Here is a 15,503-nt window from a genome sequence, read left to right on the forward strand (position 1 = left end):
ATAGCGCCTTAAACTGTTGGAGACCTGTTGCTTGATTCTTACGGTGATGGATAAATTTCTCAACTCATCACTAATACTCAAAGCCACTTCTTATGTTTGTTGAAATTCATGGTTAGGGGTTTCAGCTGTTGCAACCCTTTCGGCATGCAGCTTTGGGTGAAAACACATACTATTTATGTAAAGGATTACAAAGAAGCATCTAAAGGGAGATTTAACTTTTTTTCCCTGTACACACAACCAACTTGATTCCCAGTTATCTCAATGATGGATGAAGGTACTTGTAGCCATCCTTGAATGGAAATTCTCTGGTAGTTATTGATGATGGTTCGCTTAGAAACTTACGGATATTAAAAATACCTTCATTTAACAAATTATGCTACAAAACTTTGTCTCAAACTGGGAAACTCTCTTACTTACTTATTGGCTCCGCTTCCATCAAAAAGTTTAAAATGCTGTAACATTGTCTTTCAGATATCCCCCCGTTATGAATTCCATACATAAAATCCTCATCTCAAAAGCCAGACTTAACTTTCTTACAGAGCTCAGTTGCAAATCCCTATCTCCTTCACAATTGAAAATGATAATTTAATTCATTTCTTAGATATTTTAACAAAAAAGAGCAAAGAACAATTGAACCTGAAGTTTACTGGAAACTAATGCTTTCTAATCCCAAAACGTTAGCCAAATTGTCTTGCCAAAATAATCATTAATTGTCACTATTTCAAATTCTTTATTTTTGAAAACTATTTCACTTCATTATCAAGAGCCGTTTCCCAAAAATATCATTCTCTAAAGAAAGTGAGTATCTTGAAAATAGCTATTTCCCTATGATAAAACACCAGTGTCATAAATATCCCTTTTCCCTAATTGGGCACAACTTCGAAAAAGTACTCGTATCAACCATGATTCTAACCCAAACCTGCATATAAGAAATACATCTGAAGCTCCCTCCACTTAAGTCCCCAACATTTTCACATATTACATTGGGTCCATATCCTAAAAACCTTAATTTCTTGTTCCACCTTCCATAAACTGCACACCCAAGGGTAAAAGCTTGATTACAATTTTCCTCACAGATTGCCCCTCAGTCAGGGTCACAAAAAATGTCTCATAACAGTCTAAGGAGCAGTTTGTGCTCATACACACATAAGAGTTGTCGGCACTGACACAGTATGCTGTGCCCATTTTGAAAGAAAGCTCCAAGTACTTAAAATGGCTGAATATTGCATGCCAATCCCCTCCTTGGATCCTCTGTATCCCAGAGAAAATTGTTTCCGTATCTTGTGTAAGTTTCCATGAAGTTGTGAGTTTTACTCTATGTACTACTATACTCAGTGCCACAAGTTTGAATGTATCTTGAGCAGTGCGGGCAAATCCAAAATTGCCCAACACCTTGTAGAATCATATTGTTCCATAACCACTGGTCATCAGAATCACCTAAAAAGGCCAGAGACCAACTCATCTTCTCCCAATATTTCTTCTCGTTAATTTAGTCACCAATAAAGAGCAGAGGAAGCGGTTACATTCTGTGTGCTACCCGTGGTTTCCCAGTCTAGTATTTAGAAATTTGTGTAATTTAGGTTAATCTAAGAGTGTCCCAACACCTCCATCACGTATTGAACTAATCATTGGTTTGAATGCTGTTCTTATTTCTTTGTCTCCATCCAGTTTATCCACCTGTCTCAATCAGAAGGCATGGCATTCGCTCATCTCTTCCCCTTCACACCAATCGCCCTAATTGTGCTCATGAGCACAGTCTACACATACCTAGACACCAACCTCATTATCCCAAACTTTTCTATGAGCCTTAAGGTGCAAATAGTCTGATTTTAAGTTGGTAGTTGTTGGTCTCATGCCAATTCAAGCTCCACATTAATTATTCCGTAGCTCAATGAAAAATTCAATTGAAGCCATTTGCAGATATTTGAGTCTTAGTGTGACAAATTATTTGCAAATGTATCGTCTTCTCTCATTTTTAAACTTTTGGGCAAATTTTTCTTAGATCCTAATTCTTTCAGCAGTAATCAGGTTTTTTTTATGCCCTCATACAGGTTTGATGTTGAAAGAAACAATTGATGGGATTATTCCATGGGACACTTTTAAGGTTAGAGGAAAAACGCCAAATAAAAATTTAAAAGTGAAAGCTTTCATTTGCATCGATAAACCATCCATAAATATTTCAAAAATTACATCTGAATAAATAAAATATAACAAATATGTTTCTTATGGAATGAATACTTGGTCATAAGCCCCATCCAAAACCCAGTTCATTCTAAAAGGCACATTCAACAATTTTTTTTCACAAATAAGGCCACTTTTATCAAAATTAGAGTAAAAACGCACTGGAAAGGAATGTTCACAGTAAGAAGAGGGCAATTATCACTTGGGCAGATATTTTTCTCGATTTATGCTTGATAAGTACTAGCAGAAACAGATCCTCCATGGCCAGTCCAGTTGGTGTGAACAAATTTTCCCGGAGCAGAGAGCAGCTCATACGTGTGAGCACCAAAATAATCTCGCTGGGCCTGTAAAGAGAGCATTATTACATTATGCCATGCATACATGGTTTTATCTATCAATAGTTACATAGGTCTTGTGTACAATTACAACAATTGTTGAGTCTCCCTCAGTGGACGCAAACATGGGACTATAATACAATAAGCGAACAGAAATAACACTTAAAATTAACCGAGTGTGATTTGATAAAAATGGCATGAAACCTAATTTCCATACTGAAAGTCATGTATCGAAGGTTGACTTCACCTTTGCTTGCCTCGGTTTGCAGCTAACAAAGGCTAAAGTAACTTTAGGTATGGGACTCTCAAGCTTGGTAACAGATTAAAATTATATTTCTGTTCATTAAAATTATGTAGAGGTCGGTATGATAGCATGCAAGGTATAAGGGAGTTCAAGCTCTCACCTTTGACCTTAACAATTGTCCACTATGCCAATTAAAGCAAATATATATTTCAATTCTCATTAATAAAGTTGAAAATGAAGTGTAACTTTTCAATTCAAATCATAATAAAGATATCAATTATGATAATGATAAATACAAGGAAAAAAAGTAGACTACTGAACTTCATAAACTCAACTACTTTATATTAAATTCCATCAAAAGAAAAGTCAGTCAAATCAAAAACTCAGCAATCAAACTACATGTGTAGTCCCCTCAACACAGAGGTGATGCATGAAAATCTTGATTGTTGATATGCAACTACAACAAACTGTTCCTTGCCATAACAAGAACTGAGAAATAAAAGACTACGTTTAGCCCAAATGTGGTTAAAAAAAACAATTTGAATATTATTTACCTAACAATCTATAATCTTGGTTTTGATTTTGCTAGAATTATTTATTTTACTGTTATTATAACACACTAGGATCAAAGTAGTGAAGAGGTAGAGCGTTGAACTACTGACCGGAGGGCCCGGGTTCGATTCCCGGGTAAGCCTCTTTGGGCACCTGCAGCTCCACCCAAGCTATGTGATTTTTCAGGAACCAGATCTTCCTGGGAAACCATAAGCGGCACAGGGAAAGGATCTGGCCCCCCTTATTACCCTGATGTGTGAATTTCACATGAGGTATAGGGCATAGTACTGGGTGAACTACCATCACCTACTAAACCAACCTTGGTGTTGATTACTGTGTTTATGGTTTACAACAGACTACTGAAGTAATAGCTCACTTCTACACAAGAGTTCACCTTATACTTACTGAAGTTAAAAAGACTTCATGAAGTTAGATTCACATTGAAGAGGAAGATCTGTTTCCTTCCATAGTCTCTTTAAATAAATGTGCACCCCAAAAACTCTATCTACTTGGGTTAAGCTCATAGTGAAGAGAGGAAATACACTTGTGCACTTGAACTCATTAGCTAGGCTGAGTTTGAAAATGACAGGATTATTAATGCATGTTATGGTGATTATTCCCCATGAGAAACATGACCCTACTAGTTAGTGTATGGTTGTAGCAGTATGTAGAGAGAGGAAATTACAGGAAAATCTATTATGAGAAGAAATTAACAATTATTATGGTATTTTGGGTCTAGGACACTAATATCATGAGCCAATGACCCAAGAGAAAGGGAGGGAGGCAAAATGTTAGTAATAATATATGCAGATAGATAATAATTGGACTACTTGAGAGGAGCAGAAGTAATTTGATGTTGACGGAAATTCTTGCCCTAGCGCCTCAGGGCCATTCAATACCCCCTACTTTCTCCTTCCAGGACTGGTGGAAAATTCCCATCCCTCCCCAGGGCCTGAGAAAATCAACCCATGCCGCCAAGGGATCTAAGGAAAGAGTATTATTTACACTTATCCCAGACCAATTAAGGGAAGAATTTCTCAAGAGATGTTACAGTATGATATCACTCGGCCCAAGGGAATGTCGGGAGTTGCTATAATTCTTTTGTGCTAAATAAAATGCTTCTCATTCATTTCTGAGCTTGATAAGAGTTTCAATCCTTTGGTTCCCCAACCCTCGTAGATAAGATAGTCACTCAAGTCTACCTCAATTTGTATCTCTGACCCAACTATCAAGACAAAGTCAAAAAAATATTACAAGGACTAAGTCAGGACATACCTGGATGAGATTGGCAGGCAACCTCTCAGATCTATAACCATCATAGAAAGAAAGGGCTGTTGACAGGGCTGGAATGGGAATGCCAATCTTGGCTGCAACTGCCACAACAGATCTCCACGATTCTTGACATTTATGAATTGCATCACGGAAGAATTCATCCAAAAGCAAATTGGAAAGATTTGGGTTTTTGTCAAAAGCTAGTTTGATGTTCCCGAGGAATGCACTGAAATGTAATAACAAAAATTAGTAAAGTTTCAAAAATTTAGTGAAACAATGTTCATAACAAGAATTAATCTAGAAGGTCAATTCATCATTAATAGAGCAGTAATAAAGAATAGTCAATGGCTAAAATAAACACACTACAGGCTTTTTCTCTGTGACATAGCAGGAAAATTAGGTACTTTTTCTAAAAATCAAATTAATTGTAAAATGCTTTCACGTGATTGCCCAAAAGCTTTGAGTATTAAAGAAATTCACGACGAAAGAATTCTTTTTTGTTGTCCCAGGCATAACTTTGTGGAATTTGCATAACATATTGAAATGTGATGAAATAATTGACTTTGTAATTCCACACACTTTATTTAAAAACACAACCCAGGTTTCGACGTTGAACGTCAACATCAGGTGATGATGACGTTCAACGTCGAAACCTGGGTCGTGTTTTTAAATAAAGTGTGTGGAATTACAAAGTCAATTATTTCATCACATTTCGAAAGAATTCTTGATAAGAAAACAGGATTCAAGTTTTATGCAGACACAAAAAGAACACTTTAAAAAAGAGCCATGTTCTACAGGGAAGGTAATCAAAGTACACCAAAGGGAACATTGATTAGTCTCGTGAAGGATTCTCGGGTCTTCCACCGGGTCAAGGGTTCCATATTGGCCGACGTTTCGATGCCGGACTCGTGCATCGTCTTCAGGGTTGATGGCTGAACATACATCGGAGAGACGGGGCGGACCATTGAGACAAGATTAAAAGAACATAAAAGAAACCTTCGCCTGGGACAATTGGAAAAATCAGCCATCGCCGAACACAGCATCGCGATGGATCATTCCATCAATTTCAATGAGACGAAGGTACTTGCACGCGCCGGTGGTTACTGGGACCGAATAGTCAAAGAATCAATTGAAATTAAAATGGCAGGACATAATTTCAATAGGGATTCCGGCTATTCCCTCAGCAATGCGTGGAAACCGGTGCTAAACCAAGTAAAGGAAGGAAGGAACAGACCACAACTGCCCGGCGACCAATCAGGAGGTCCCCCCTCCTCGGGCCAATCACACGTCACCTGAGGCGGGAGCTCAGGTGACGTGTGATTAAGACGGCCAAATACGGAATGGCAGCCATCAACCCTGAAGACGATGCACGAGTCGGGCATCGAAACGTCGGCCAATATGGAACCCTTGACCCGGTGGAAGACCCGAGAATCCTTCACGAATCAAATACGCCGGGAAAGCACCAGATCTTACTTCATTGATTAGTCTGGCAAATAGATTTATTTCAGAATTATTCTTCCCTTCATAGGTAAACTCCATCCATGTTGGTTGGTAGTTTATACAGGAGTGTTACTCGTGCAGAATCAAAAGTTTTATCAACACAACACACACTACCTTCTGATGATGCAGCCACCTCGCCACATTAAAGCTATGCCACCGTAGTTTAGCTTCCAGTTGTAGGTTTTTGCAGCCTCCCGCAGTAACATGAAACCTTGAGCATATGAAATGATTTTCGAGGCGTACAGTGCCTAAATGAAGAGAAAGAAGAATATTATTGACGGATTTTATCAATTAGAAATTTATATAAGTAACTACATCGCATTGACCAAAAAAATTACAGGTAGTTCTACATGCTCCACACAATGTCCAATTGGACTAAGGCCAATGAATATCTAACTTTAGTTTCTCTAGACTAATGGTAGTTTCTCAATTGAAGGTGGCTTTTACTGTCCCCATAAACCAAATTTATTTTAAATGAAAATTTAATAGTTCCACTTCAGGCATTGACTACCATTAATATTTGTTGAAACTAGTTGTACGTAAATAAAGAACAGTGGAAATTTTCATTGTGTTCTTCATCTAATGATCATGAAGCTGCACTCAAAAGAATTCTGTTTGCTCTCAACATATTCAACAAAATTTAAGCTTTTTTACCTTGCGGATTTGTTCCACAAATTCCTTCTTATCACCTTCATACTTGGTCTTCTGTGGTCCCTTGAGAACTTTACTTGCTTCGGTTCTCTCCTGCTTCAAGGAGGACAGGCAACGGGCAAACACAGACTCGCCAATGAGAGTCACGGGCATGCCGTACTCCAGTGCAGCAATGGCCGTCCACTTCCCCGTTCCTTTCTGCCCGGCAGAATCTCTTATCTTTCCTACTAAATTTGATCCTGTAAACATGATACATTTATTTTAACACTTGATTGTGAAAATGCAGTTGTGTTTCATATGCCATAATCAACAGGGCTACCCACATTATTTTACATCCATGGCATCAAATGGATACATCTCATTATTATTGAGAAATTAATTAGCATATTAATTCGAGTAAATAATGCCTTTAAAATTTACTCCCAGAGGCCAACTTATCAAGTTGTCAATTAGTAGTCCAGGAAAATAGTGGTATTCATTAAATTTATACTTCTATTCCTAATTAACGAGTCATTAAGAATGGGTTTATTTCCTGAACGGTTAAAAACATCAAAAGTGATTCCTCTTTATTAGTCTAAAGGTAATACTTCAGATCTAAATTCAAATCGCCCAATATCAATCCAATCTGTTTTTTCTAAAATATTTGAAAAGGTATTTTACAATACACTCTTATCATTCTTGGAAAGTAACAACCTCTTGTCTTCTAATCGACATGGTTTCCATCGAGGGAAGTCTACAATCTCTGCTGTTTGTGATGTAATTAATCATATTCTGTTGGCTTCGGACAGTAAATTAGAAATTGCTGCTATGTTCTCCGACCTCAGCAAGGCTTTTGATACTGTGAATCACCCTCTACTCTTAAAAAAACTTCATTGTCTTGGTATTCGTGGTACAGCTTATAATTGGATTCTATCGTACCTGAGCAATAGATCCTAGCAAGTTGTTATCAAATTAAATGGTTGCATTTACCCCTCACTTAAAAAAAGGGGTAACTCAGGGTGTCCCACAGGGTTCTGTTTAGGGGCCCATTTTTTTCTAATCTATGTTAATGATTTATCTCATATTCTCTCAAATATTCTTGGTGCCCTTCCTGTTCTGTATGCAGATGACACTAATGTCCTTGTTTCATTAACTGACTTAGACACTGTGTCCAATCAATGCAATTTAGTTTCTGATAATTTAAGTAACTGGTGCTCCAACGACCTCCTTGATCTTAATGTCGAGAAGTCCCAAATTGTCTACTTTAATAATAAGAACAAAAGAAGCAACTCTATTAGTGTTCAAGTTAACCAAAAGCCAATTCCCCAGGTGGGTAGTGTGAAATTTCTTAGGCTACACCTCGATGCTTCATTGACTTGGGAATCACATCTGTCTGGTCTGGTAATCTGTCTCACAAGCTAAGTGCCAAATGCTTTTTAATTCAATCCTTGAGATCCATCGTATCTCAAGATGTGCTGTTGACTTTGTATTATGGGCAGTTTTATTCCCACTTAACATATGGTATCTTGTTCTGGGGTTCATCACCCCATGCATCCAGAATTTTTAAAATGCAAAAAAGAGCAGTGAGGCTAATAACCAATTCCCATCATCTTGCCCCTTGTAAACCCATTTTTAGAAAGCTGGGCCTGTTATCTTTTCCTTGTTTATATATTTTATATGGGTTATTGTATACTTACAATAATTTTACCAAATTTTATAAAAACAGTGCTGTACACAGCCACTTCACAAGAAGTCCTAATGACCTTCATATCCCATATATACGCACTACAAGTTCTTTGTGTGGTCCAAACTCAGTGGGTTTAAAACTTTACAATGTATTACCCAATGAGTTAAAGGGTATCAATATTTTTCCATTTTTAAACCCAAAATTAAAGCAATGTAACTCCAGAAAATGTATTACATGGTTGTGGATTTCATTAATGATTGAGTGTAATATTGTTATGGTGTGCTCCGTTCTAATAATTTGTATAAAATTCTACAATCTTCTGACTTGTCCTATATCATGTACTTGATCGCTGGACCAATAAAATTATTATTATTATTAACTTATTCAACGCTATTAACAGTATTAGATTGAATCATTTATCCTCTTTGTATATAAGGGCATGAAAGGCCAACTTTTCAAATTTTTTATCATATATACTAATACCCAATTGAGTAATTGACCTAATTTATACCATGACCTAGCTGATGCATACTAATGTGTGCAGAAATGAATAATGCACAGCAAAAACTAGAAAAATCATTTCTTTACTGGTCAGGAAGTTTTAAACTATGGCTTGACAACAGTACCATCCCTTGCAAATAATGTCTGCACAACTGAATATTTTATAACTTAGATTTTATAACTTAGATTTTATAACTTAGATTTTATAACTTAGATTTTATAACTTAGATTTTATAACTTAGATTTTATAACTTAGATTTTATAACTTAGATTTTATAACTTAGATTTTATAACTTAGATTTTATAACTTAGATTTTATAACTTAGATTTTATAACTTAGATTTTATAACTTAGAGATTTTGAAACTAAATTCACCTTTCAGCTTTCTTCCTAAGTGCATCAGGACTTGGTTACCATTCAAAATGTAATTCCAAGAGGAAAGACATCATTAACACTTTTCAGCTGTAGTATTCTATCTTGTATGTAAATGAATTAATCCTCAAGTGACAACCGCAAGAAAATTCGATTCAAGGTGACACAGATCAGGGCTATGAAATGAGGAGGCATTTACCCTTAGGTAGGCAATACATGAGGAAATCAAATTTAGGACTCACCATCACTGTCCTTGAACTTTAAGATGTCTTTAGTAATTTCTATTAAGAAAGAATCCAGCTCCCCCTTATTCCAGTCTTCAAAGACCTAAACCAATAATAAAAGAAAAAATTACAAACCTTTGGAAGTATAATAAATCATCCAAGGAGAGAGTTTGTTCGTTTTACCAAATGGCGATGAAAATGATTTGCACAGTACCTTGCTCATTTCGTCATGAGACATGCCTAATGCATCTTTCATGAGCTGATATGCCTCACAGATGAGCTGCATATCTCCATATTCAATTCCATTGTGAACCATCTTCACAAAATGCCCAGCACCATCCTCACCCACCCAATCACAGCACGGCTCTCCTCCTGCCTTGGCTGATATCGACTGGAATTGAAACAACCTCTTATTTAAAAAAAAAAAAAGAAAAAAAAGAGGAAAATTTCACACGAAAACAATTTATTTCACTTAACTCCCAGGTAAATTTCACTCAAAAAGTCCTTTTATAAAAAGAAATGACAAAATATTTTCCTCTTTTAAGTAAATATTTATATTGTACGTCTCAACGACAGTATTGAAATTGTAAATATCTGATGGATTCAGTCGTCTCAGAAATCAAACAGATTCACACTAATGCAACAATTTCAGAGTGTAAAAATCATTCGCCTTGACTGGGATTCGAACGCAGATCCCTCAATATCCGGTCGAGTGCTTTAGCCACTTAAGCTACCGAGGCGAATGATTTTTACACTCTGAAATTGTTGCATTGAAATGCACATTAGCGGATGACTCCGTTAAAAAGTTACTGTTGCGGTATCTCCCGCAGTTTCTTTAGATTCACACTATATATCAAAACTGGTTTCATGCAAATGTAAAAAAACTCTTTGTGTACCTTTTCTTATTAATATCTTTCAGCAACATTGACTGAACCTTTTCCCCATTAATGCTAGAAATAGCCATAACTTCTACTCTATTTCCATATCTCAAGCATAAGCATGAATTGTTTAGACCATAAAATTTTTCATCCTACAATAATTTATTTTTATTCATTGACAAACTCCTTGTTTTTCTTATGTTATCGATTATTAATCCTAAAATAATTTCTGATATCTTTTCACCTGCATTTTAAAACACAAATTTCCCCATTTCAACAGGGTTAAAAATTTACTTTTAAAATGCAATTAAATACCAATTACTTTTTAAATAAAGCAATCACGATTGAAGTTAAAAAAACTTTTTTAGTGCAGTAAAAAATTAATTTTTTGTTTCATGTAATAAAAGAGCAATTTTAAAACTTCCTTTGTGGTATTTGGAATCAAATAAAAATTGCTGTGCTAATTAGGTTGCTGATTACTTGATGATAAAATTAAAAACGGAAACAAAACAACACAAAAAACAATAAATTTAAATAAAATGCAAGTACCTATTTTTTCAAAAGAAAAAGCAATTGGATTCTGCTCAAATGGGAATAATCGTAATTTGGCTTCACATAACAAAAGGCTAATTACATAATAATGGTACATTATTTATCGCTGTGAGATCCAACATGTTTGAATTGTGTATGCAAAAACAAGTTCTGTTTACCATTAATAGCATCATTAGATAAAACATTATAGTTTTCTTCAAATACCAGTAAGTATTAATATGACAACACGAGAATGCAAATCAGTGAAAACACTTAACTTAAACATCTTGTCCATTTTGTACGCATAGCTTGACCACTGGCAAATTTAGCTCATATTTAGCCTTGCATATATTTCAAAGATCGAAGAGTCCTCACTTTTCTACAAGGAATACCCATGAAAATCAACATTCTGCCCAGGACATCACCAAGTATGGATGATTTCATTGGCATGGACATTAGAGACCAAGCAAACAGAGCCTGTAAACACTTATGACCCATCATCTATCAAATTCATACCTTAACAAACGGATAATTACAACAGTCTCAGAGAGTGACTAGTTTTGTAGTAACCCATGCCACATTCCAGCGTAATTGCATCAGATTACTTTGAAAATGTAATTTTAATCAAATTAAACATCTAAAATTACTGCAGAAATGTGTTAAATTAAAATGTTACATATTTAAGTCATATTCAGGCATTATCATATCAAAGTATATCAAGTCAAAAATGATCAATTACAAAACCTGATTATTGTTTTAAAAATCTCATTACAGTCTAGGGTACCAGTAATATTTTATTTTTCGTTTTAATTTCTCATAATACTATATTTCCTTCACCTTAGTTTCTAAAATCTATTAAATTCTTTCATCAACTTCTGCCAAACTATTTTCTTCTCTTTCATCTTCCTCTTCGCATTACCTAGTTGCCACAATTCTTTCGATACGTACTGTTCCTACACCCAATTGATGAAAATCTTACACAATTTTCCCTCTCGAATCTTCTTGATTGACCCCAATTAGTGAAATGATGCTAAATTGAACTGAAATAGGTCAATTAAGAGAGAAAAAGGCACCCCTCGAATAAGCAATCCTTACCATTGCCACATTGCACAACAGAGTTTGAAATGTTGAAGAAGTGTTCATACCTGAAATATGTCTTTGATGTAGGGCCATGCCTTAGGGTTGCCTCCCGGCATTAGGGACGGACCATACCGGGCACCATCCTCTCCTCCCGACACACCAGAGCCCACGAAATAGATCCCCTTCTCTGACAAGGACTTGCTTCGCCTCTGTGTGTCCTGATACTCCGAATTACCTCCATCAATGATAATGTCCCCCTTTTCCAGAAGTGGAACTAGCTTGTCAATGAAGTCATCCACAGCTTGTCCAGCTGAAAAACAATAACACACATTCCTCCTTGATTCAGCCGAGCTTGAATTTCAAATGACTTGGGGCGACTTGATTGGCCACAAACTGCTATTAAATATGAATGACGATGATCAAAACAAATCTAAGCATCATAATGAAGAACAGAGAAGCAAAGTGCGAACTATGTACTTGAAAATGCAGTGCCTTTTTCATTCTCGTGATCTAGAGAATGCATTTCTCAATAAAAAAAAATTTATTATAGTTGACAATTTTCAAATGGTTACTCTCCACAACTTGGAAACATGTCACAATCACCTCAACCCTATTAATATCTACATAATAGATCAGTCAGGCAGCCCACTTTCCAACAGCTTGCCTCAATTGACCTAGTCTATCTTTGGTTCTCCATCTATCACAATGCATCTTGAAATTAAAGATTCAACGATGTCATAAAAACTTTGCCATGAATCTACGATCCTCCATCAGATCTGATAAAGCCATCATGAAGGAAGTATTACAATAATTATTAATCAAATACACAGCTTTACATGTCTTCCAGTTCACTAAATCTTGAATAATAAACTTTTGCATTTATAATTAAATTGTATTTTTGTAACAAAGGAAATCTAATTACAGTGGTACCACACAAGCCCACCAGCACTTCATTATAGGATAGTTCAAAACACAAGAACAGTGGTCAATGTCTGCAAAGGAGGATTCAGTAGCTAAAAGGTATTTTCGAGTTTAATTGTGGCATTCAAGTTAATGTTTCCAAAAAATTACCGGCAGACAATGAGTACACTTTTACTACTGTTGCATGTATTCTTCCACAATTCCTGCATGAAGCAGGCTGTTTTTTTCACATGTCCTGGCACAACTGACTAGGAATATCATTGAGCCCATATTTCAGTATGATATTTAGTGAGTTAACTGAAAATGGTAGATAGCTCTCCGTGGTCCAAGTTCAGTTGAGTTATTTAGTGGCCAAATATAATACTGAAATACGGCCTTACTTAAGCAAATTCTTTACTCATTTTCCTGTAATGAGTTTTGAATTTAACTTCAGATTAGTCTTTCTCGTGTTTTGAACCTTACAAGAAGGGGGGAATGTGAGTCCTTTCCGATTAACTTACGCTTCTTTATTTACATTGCACAGTGTAGTTTTTGAGTCATGTGACGGGTAGTTCATCTATATACTATCACATTAATCATTTTTGAAAGATAAGAATTTTTATGGGGGTGATTTTATGTAAAGTACACGAAAATTAGTAGCTCGAGGTATTATCAGTTACTGGAACAATCAAATTTAATTTATGAACTCACTGGTCTCTCTTTACGTAACTTTTAATAATGTAATCATAACAGCATGCAGGGGCGTGTAAAGCTACACTTCCTGTTATAGTAAGAAATATGACATACCAGGAAATTTTGATTTTTTTGCGATTGATGATTACTTCATAGAACCCACACCATGCATTTTTTGTTAAGGAAGCATCAAAAATAGCATTATCCATTTTGTTCCTAACCTTTGACAAGCATCATCACTCTTCTGGGCTTTTTGAGGGATGCAACCATCTCTTCTAAGCTCGTGGCACCGACTACCTTAGTTCCTTTCGCTTCATTTTCCAAAAATTGCTTCACTTTTTCCGTTGTGCGGTTGTACGCGCAGACCACAAAGCCGTGGTCATCCATATTCAAGATAAGATTCTGGCCCATGACGGCCAGGCCGATCAGGGCAATATCAGCTCTGAAGAAATAAAATCACTGGTTAATAATGCTTAATTTGACCCATAATACATCACAATATCAGTTAATGTTGTAAGGAATGGGTGAAAGGATTATAATAATTAATGCTGATGAATATACGAAAATTTTCATTTTCCGACAATCTTTACAATCGTATTGATCACAGACAAAAACAATGTCAACATCAACCATATATTAATTTTACATTCTGAAAGCCGGAAATAATAGTAATTTAGATATATTATGTAAATAGGTTTATCTTTCAGGAGGACATCGACATTTTAACAAAGCTCTACTTTCTCTCGGAACCCGACTGCCGGTTGCTCAAGTATTGATTAAATTATAAAATATGTACGCCCTAATCCTTGATCAAACTTAAATTTAAGAACTCAGAATACCACACTTACTTGTTAGACATGATGAACACTCAAGATACTCGAGCAACTTCCCTTAAATATTCCGTTTCAAGCGACCTGCAGCAGACAACCTGTGGCCGCTGTTTCAACCTTCACGAGAAAGGTCGATTTCGGCTCGCTCGTAGCATGGCTCGCTCGCCAGCCTTGACAAACGTCAAACTCGCCCATAGCCCACTCAATATCGAATCCCGTCCACAATTTCCATCGAGAAAGTAACTCGGAGTGCTCACTCGACAAACGTTAATTTAATATCCGATTTTAGCCCAAATTTAATACCCATATTCATCCTAAGTTTTAGCCAATGTTCGCATAGTTTAGTGTCCATTAAACGTCGCGTTACTAGACATTTTCAAATATTTTTAAAGGAAAAATGCATAAATCCGTTGTGTCATCTGTATTCCTCACAACACGACTTTAATCTTTTCTTCTAAATGGTATCAGATATGGAATTTATTGCACAAAAATATCCACCATGCATACAGCAAGGAAACTATTACTGTAATAAAATATAATCTCTCTGTAGAGATCTTTTATATCCTGTTAAGAATTTTAATGGTTCTCCTTATCTAAAGAAAACGACAATAAACCCATAATAACGCTATAGTTCGTAAACAATTACTTTATTGTCACCCCACCCGCTGATATTGAGGTGGAGGGAGGGACAAAAGTGAACAGCTTACGTGTCCATGCGTAGGTATATGAAACGGACCACGCCGAAAGTTTATGGCAGGAACTGGCTTCTTTGGCCCGTTATTTGAATTGCCGCTAAAATTCAAAACACTTCCAACCCAACGTCCCATTATTTTGTTATTTTATGGCCAAAGATAAGCGTCTTCACGTTTTTAATTCAGAACTACGTACATCTTTATATCACACTATCATATCTTCAATCAAAGTAACCCATAAGGAATAGTTCGATTGAAGGTGGATGTTAGTCCTTGTCATAGTTGCTGGCTGGTTTTCTTTCTTCCCCTCCGAAATTCTTGTTCCCAATAGCATATTACTAGAGGGTAGCGGACACTAATCACGAAAAGTTACCCACCCCAACGTGAGGTTATTTATCTTT

General features: G+C 36.1%; 1 protein-coding gene across 1 annotated transcript; it reads right to left on the bottom strand.

The window, feature by feature from the left end:
* Positions 1–2,126: 2,126 nt before the first annotated feature.
* On the bottom strand, positions 2,127–14,540 carry Pgd (phosphogluconate dehydrogenase). The gene is made up of 9 exons (XM_071595421.1): positions 14,429–14,540; positions 13,802–14,022; positions 12,053–12,297; positions 9,713–9,889; positions 9,517–9,601; positions 6,739–6,974; positions 6,199–6,332; positions 4,588–4,810; positions 2,127–2,525 (listed from the first exon to the last, which is right to left on the bottom strand). Exons 1-9 carry the CDS (start codon positions 14,437–14,439, stop codon positions 2,406–2,408), a joined length of 1,452 nt encoding a protein of 483 aa, XP_071451522.1. The 5' UTR covers positions 14,440–14,540; the 3' UTR covers positions 2,127–2,405.
* Between the last annotated feature and the right edge of the window lie 963 nt (positions 14,541–15,503).

The sequence above is a fragment of the Hetaerina americana genome, unplaced genomic scaffold (assembly GCF_022747635.1).
Source record: "Hetaerina americana unplaced genomic scaffold, ioHetAmer1.1.p SCAF_7, whole genome shotgun sequence".
In the NCBI taxonomy this organism is placed as follows: Eukaryota; Metazoa; Arthropoda; class Insecta; order Odonata; family Calopterygidae; genus Hetaerina; species Hetaerina americana.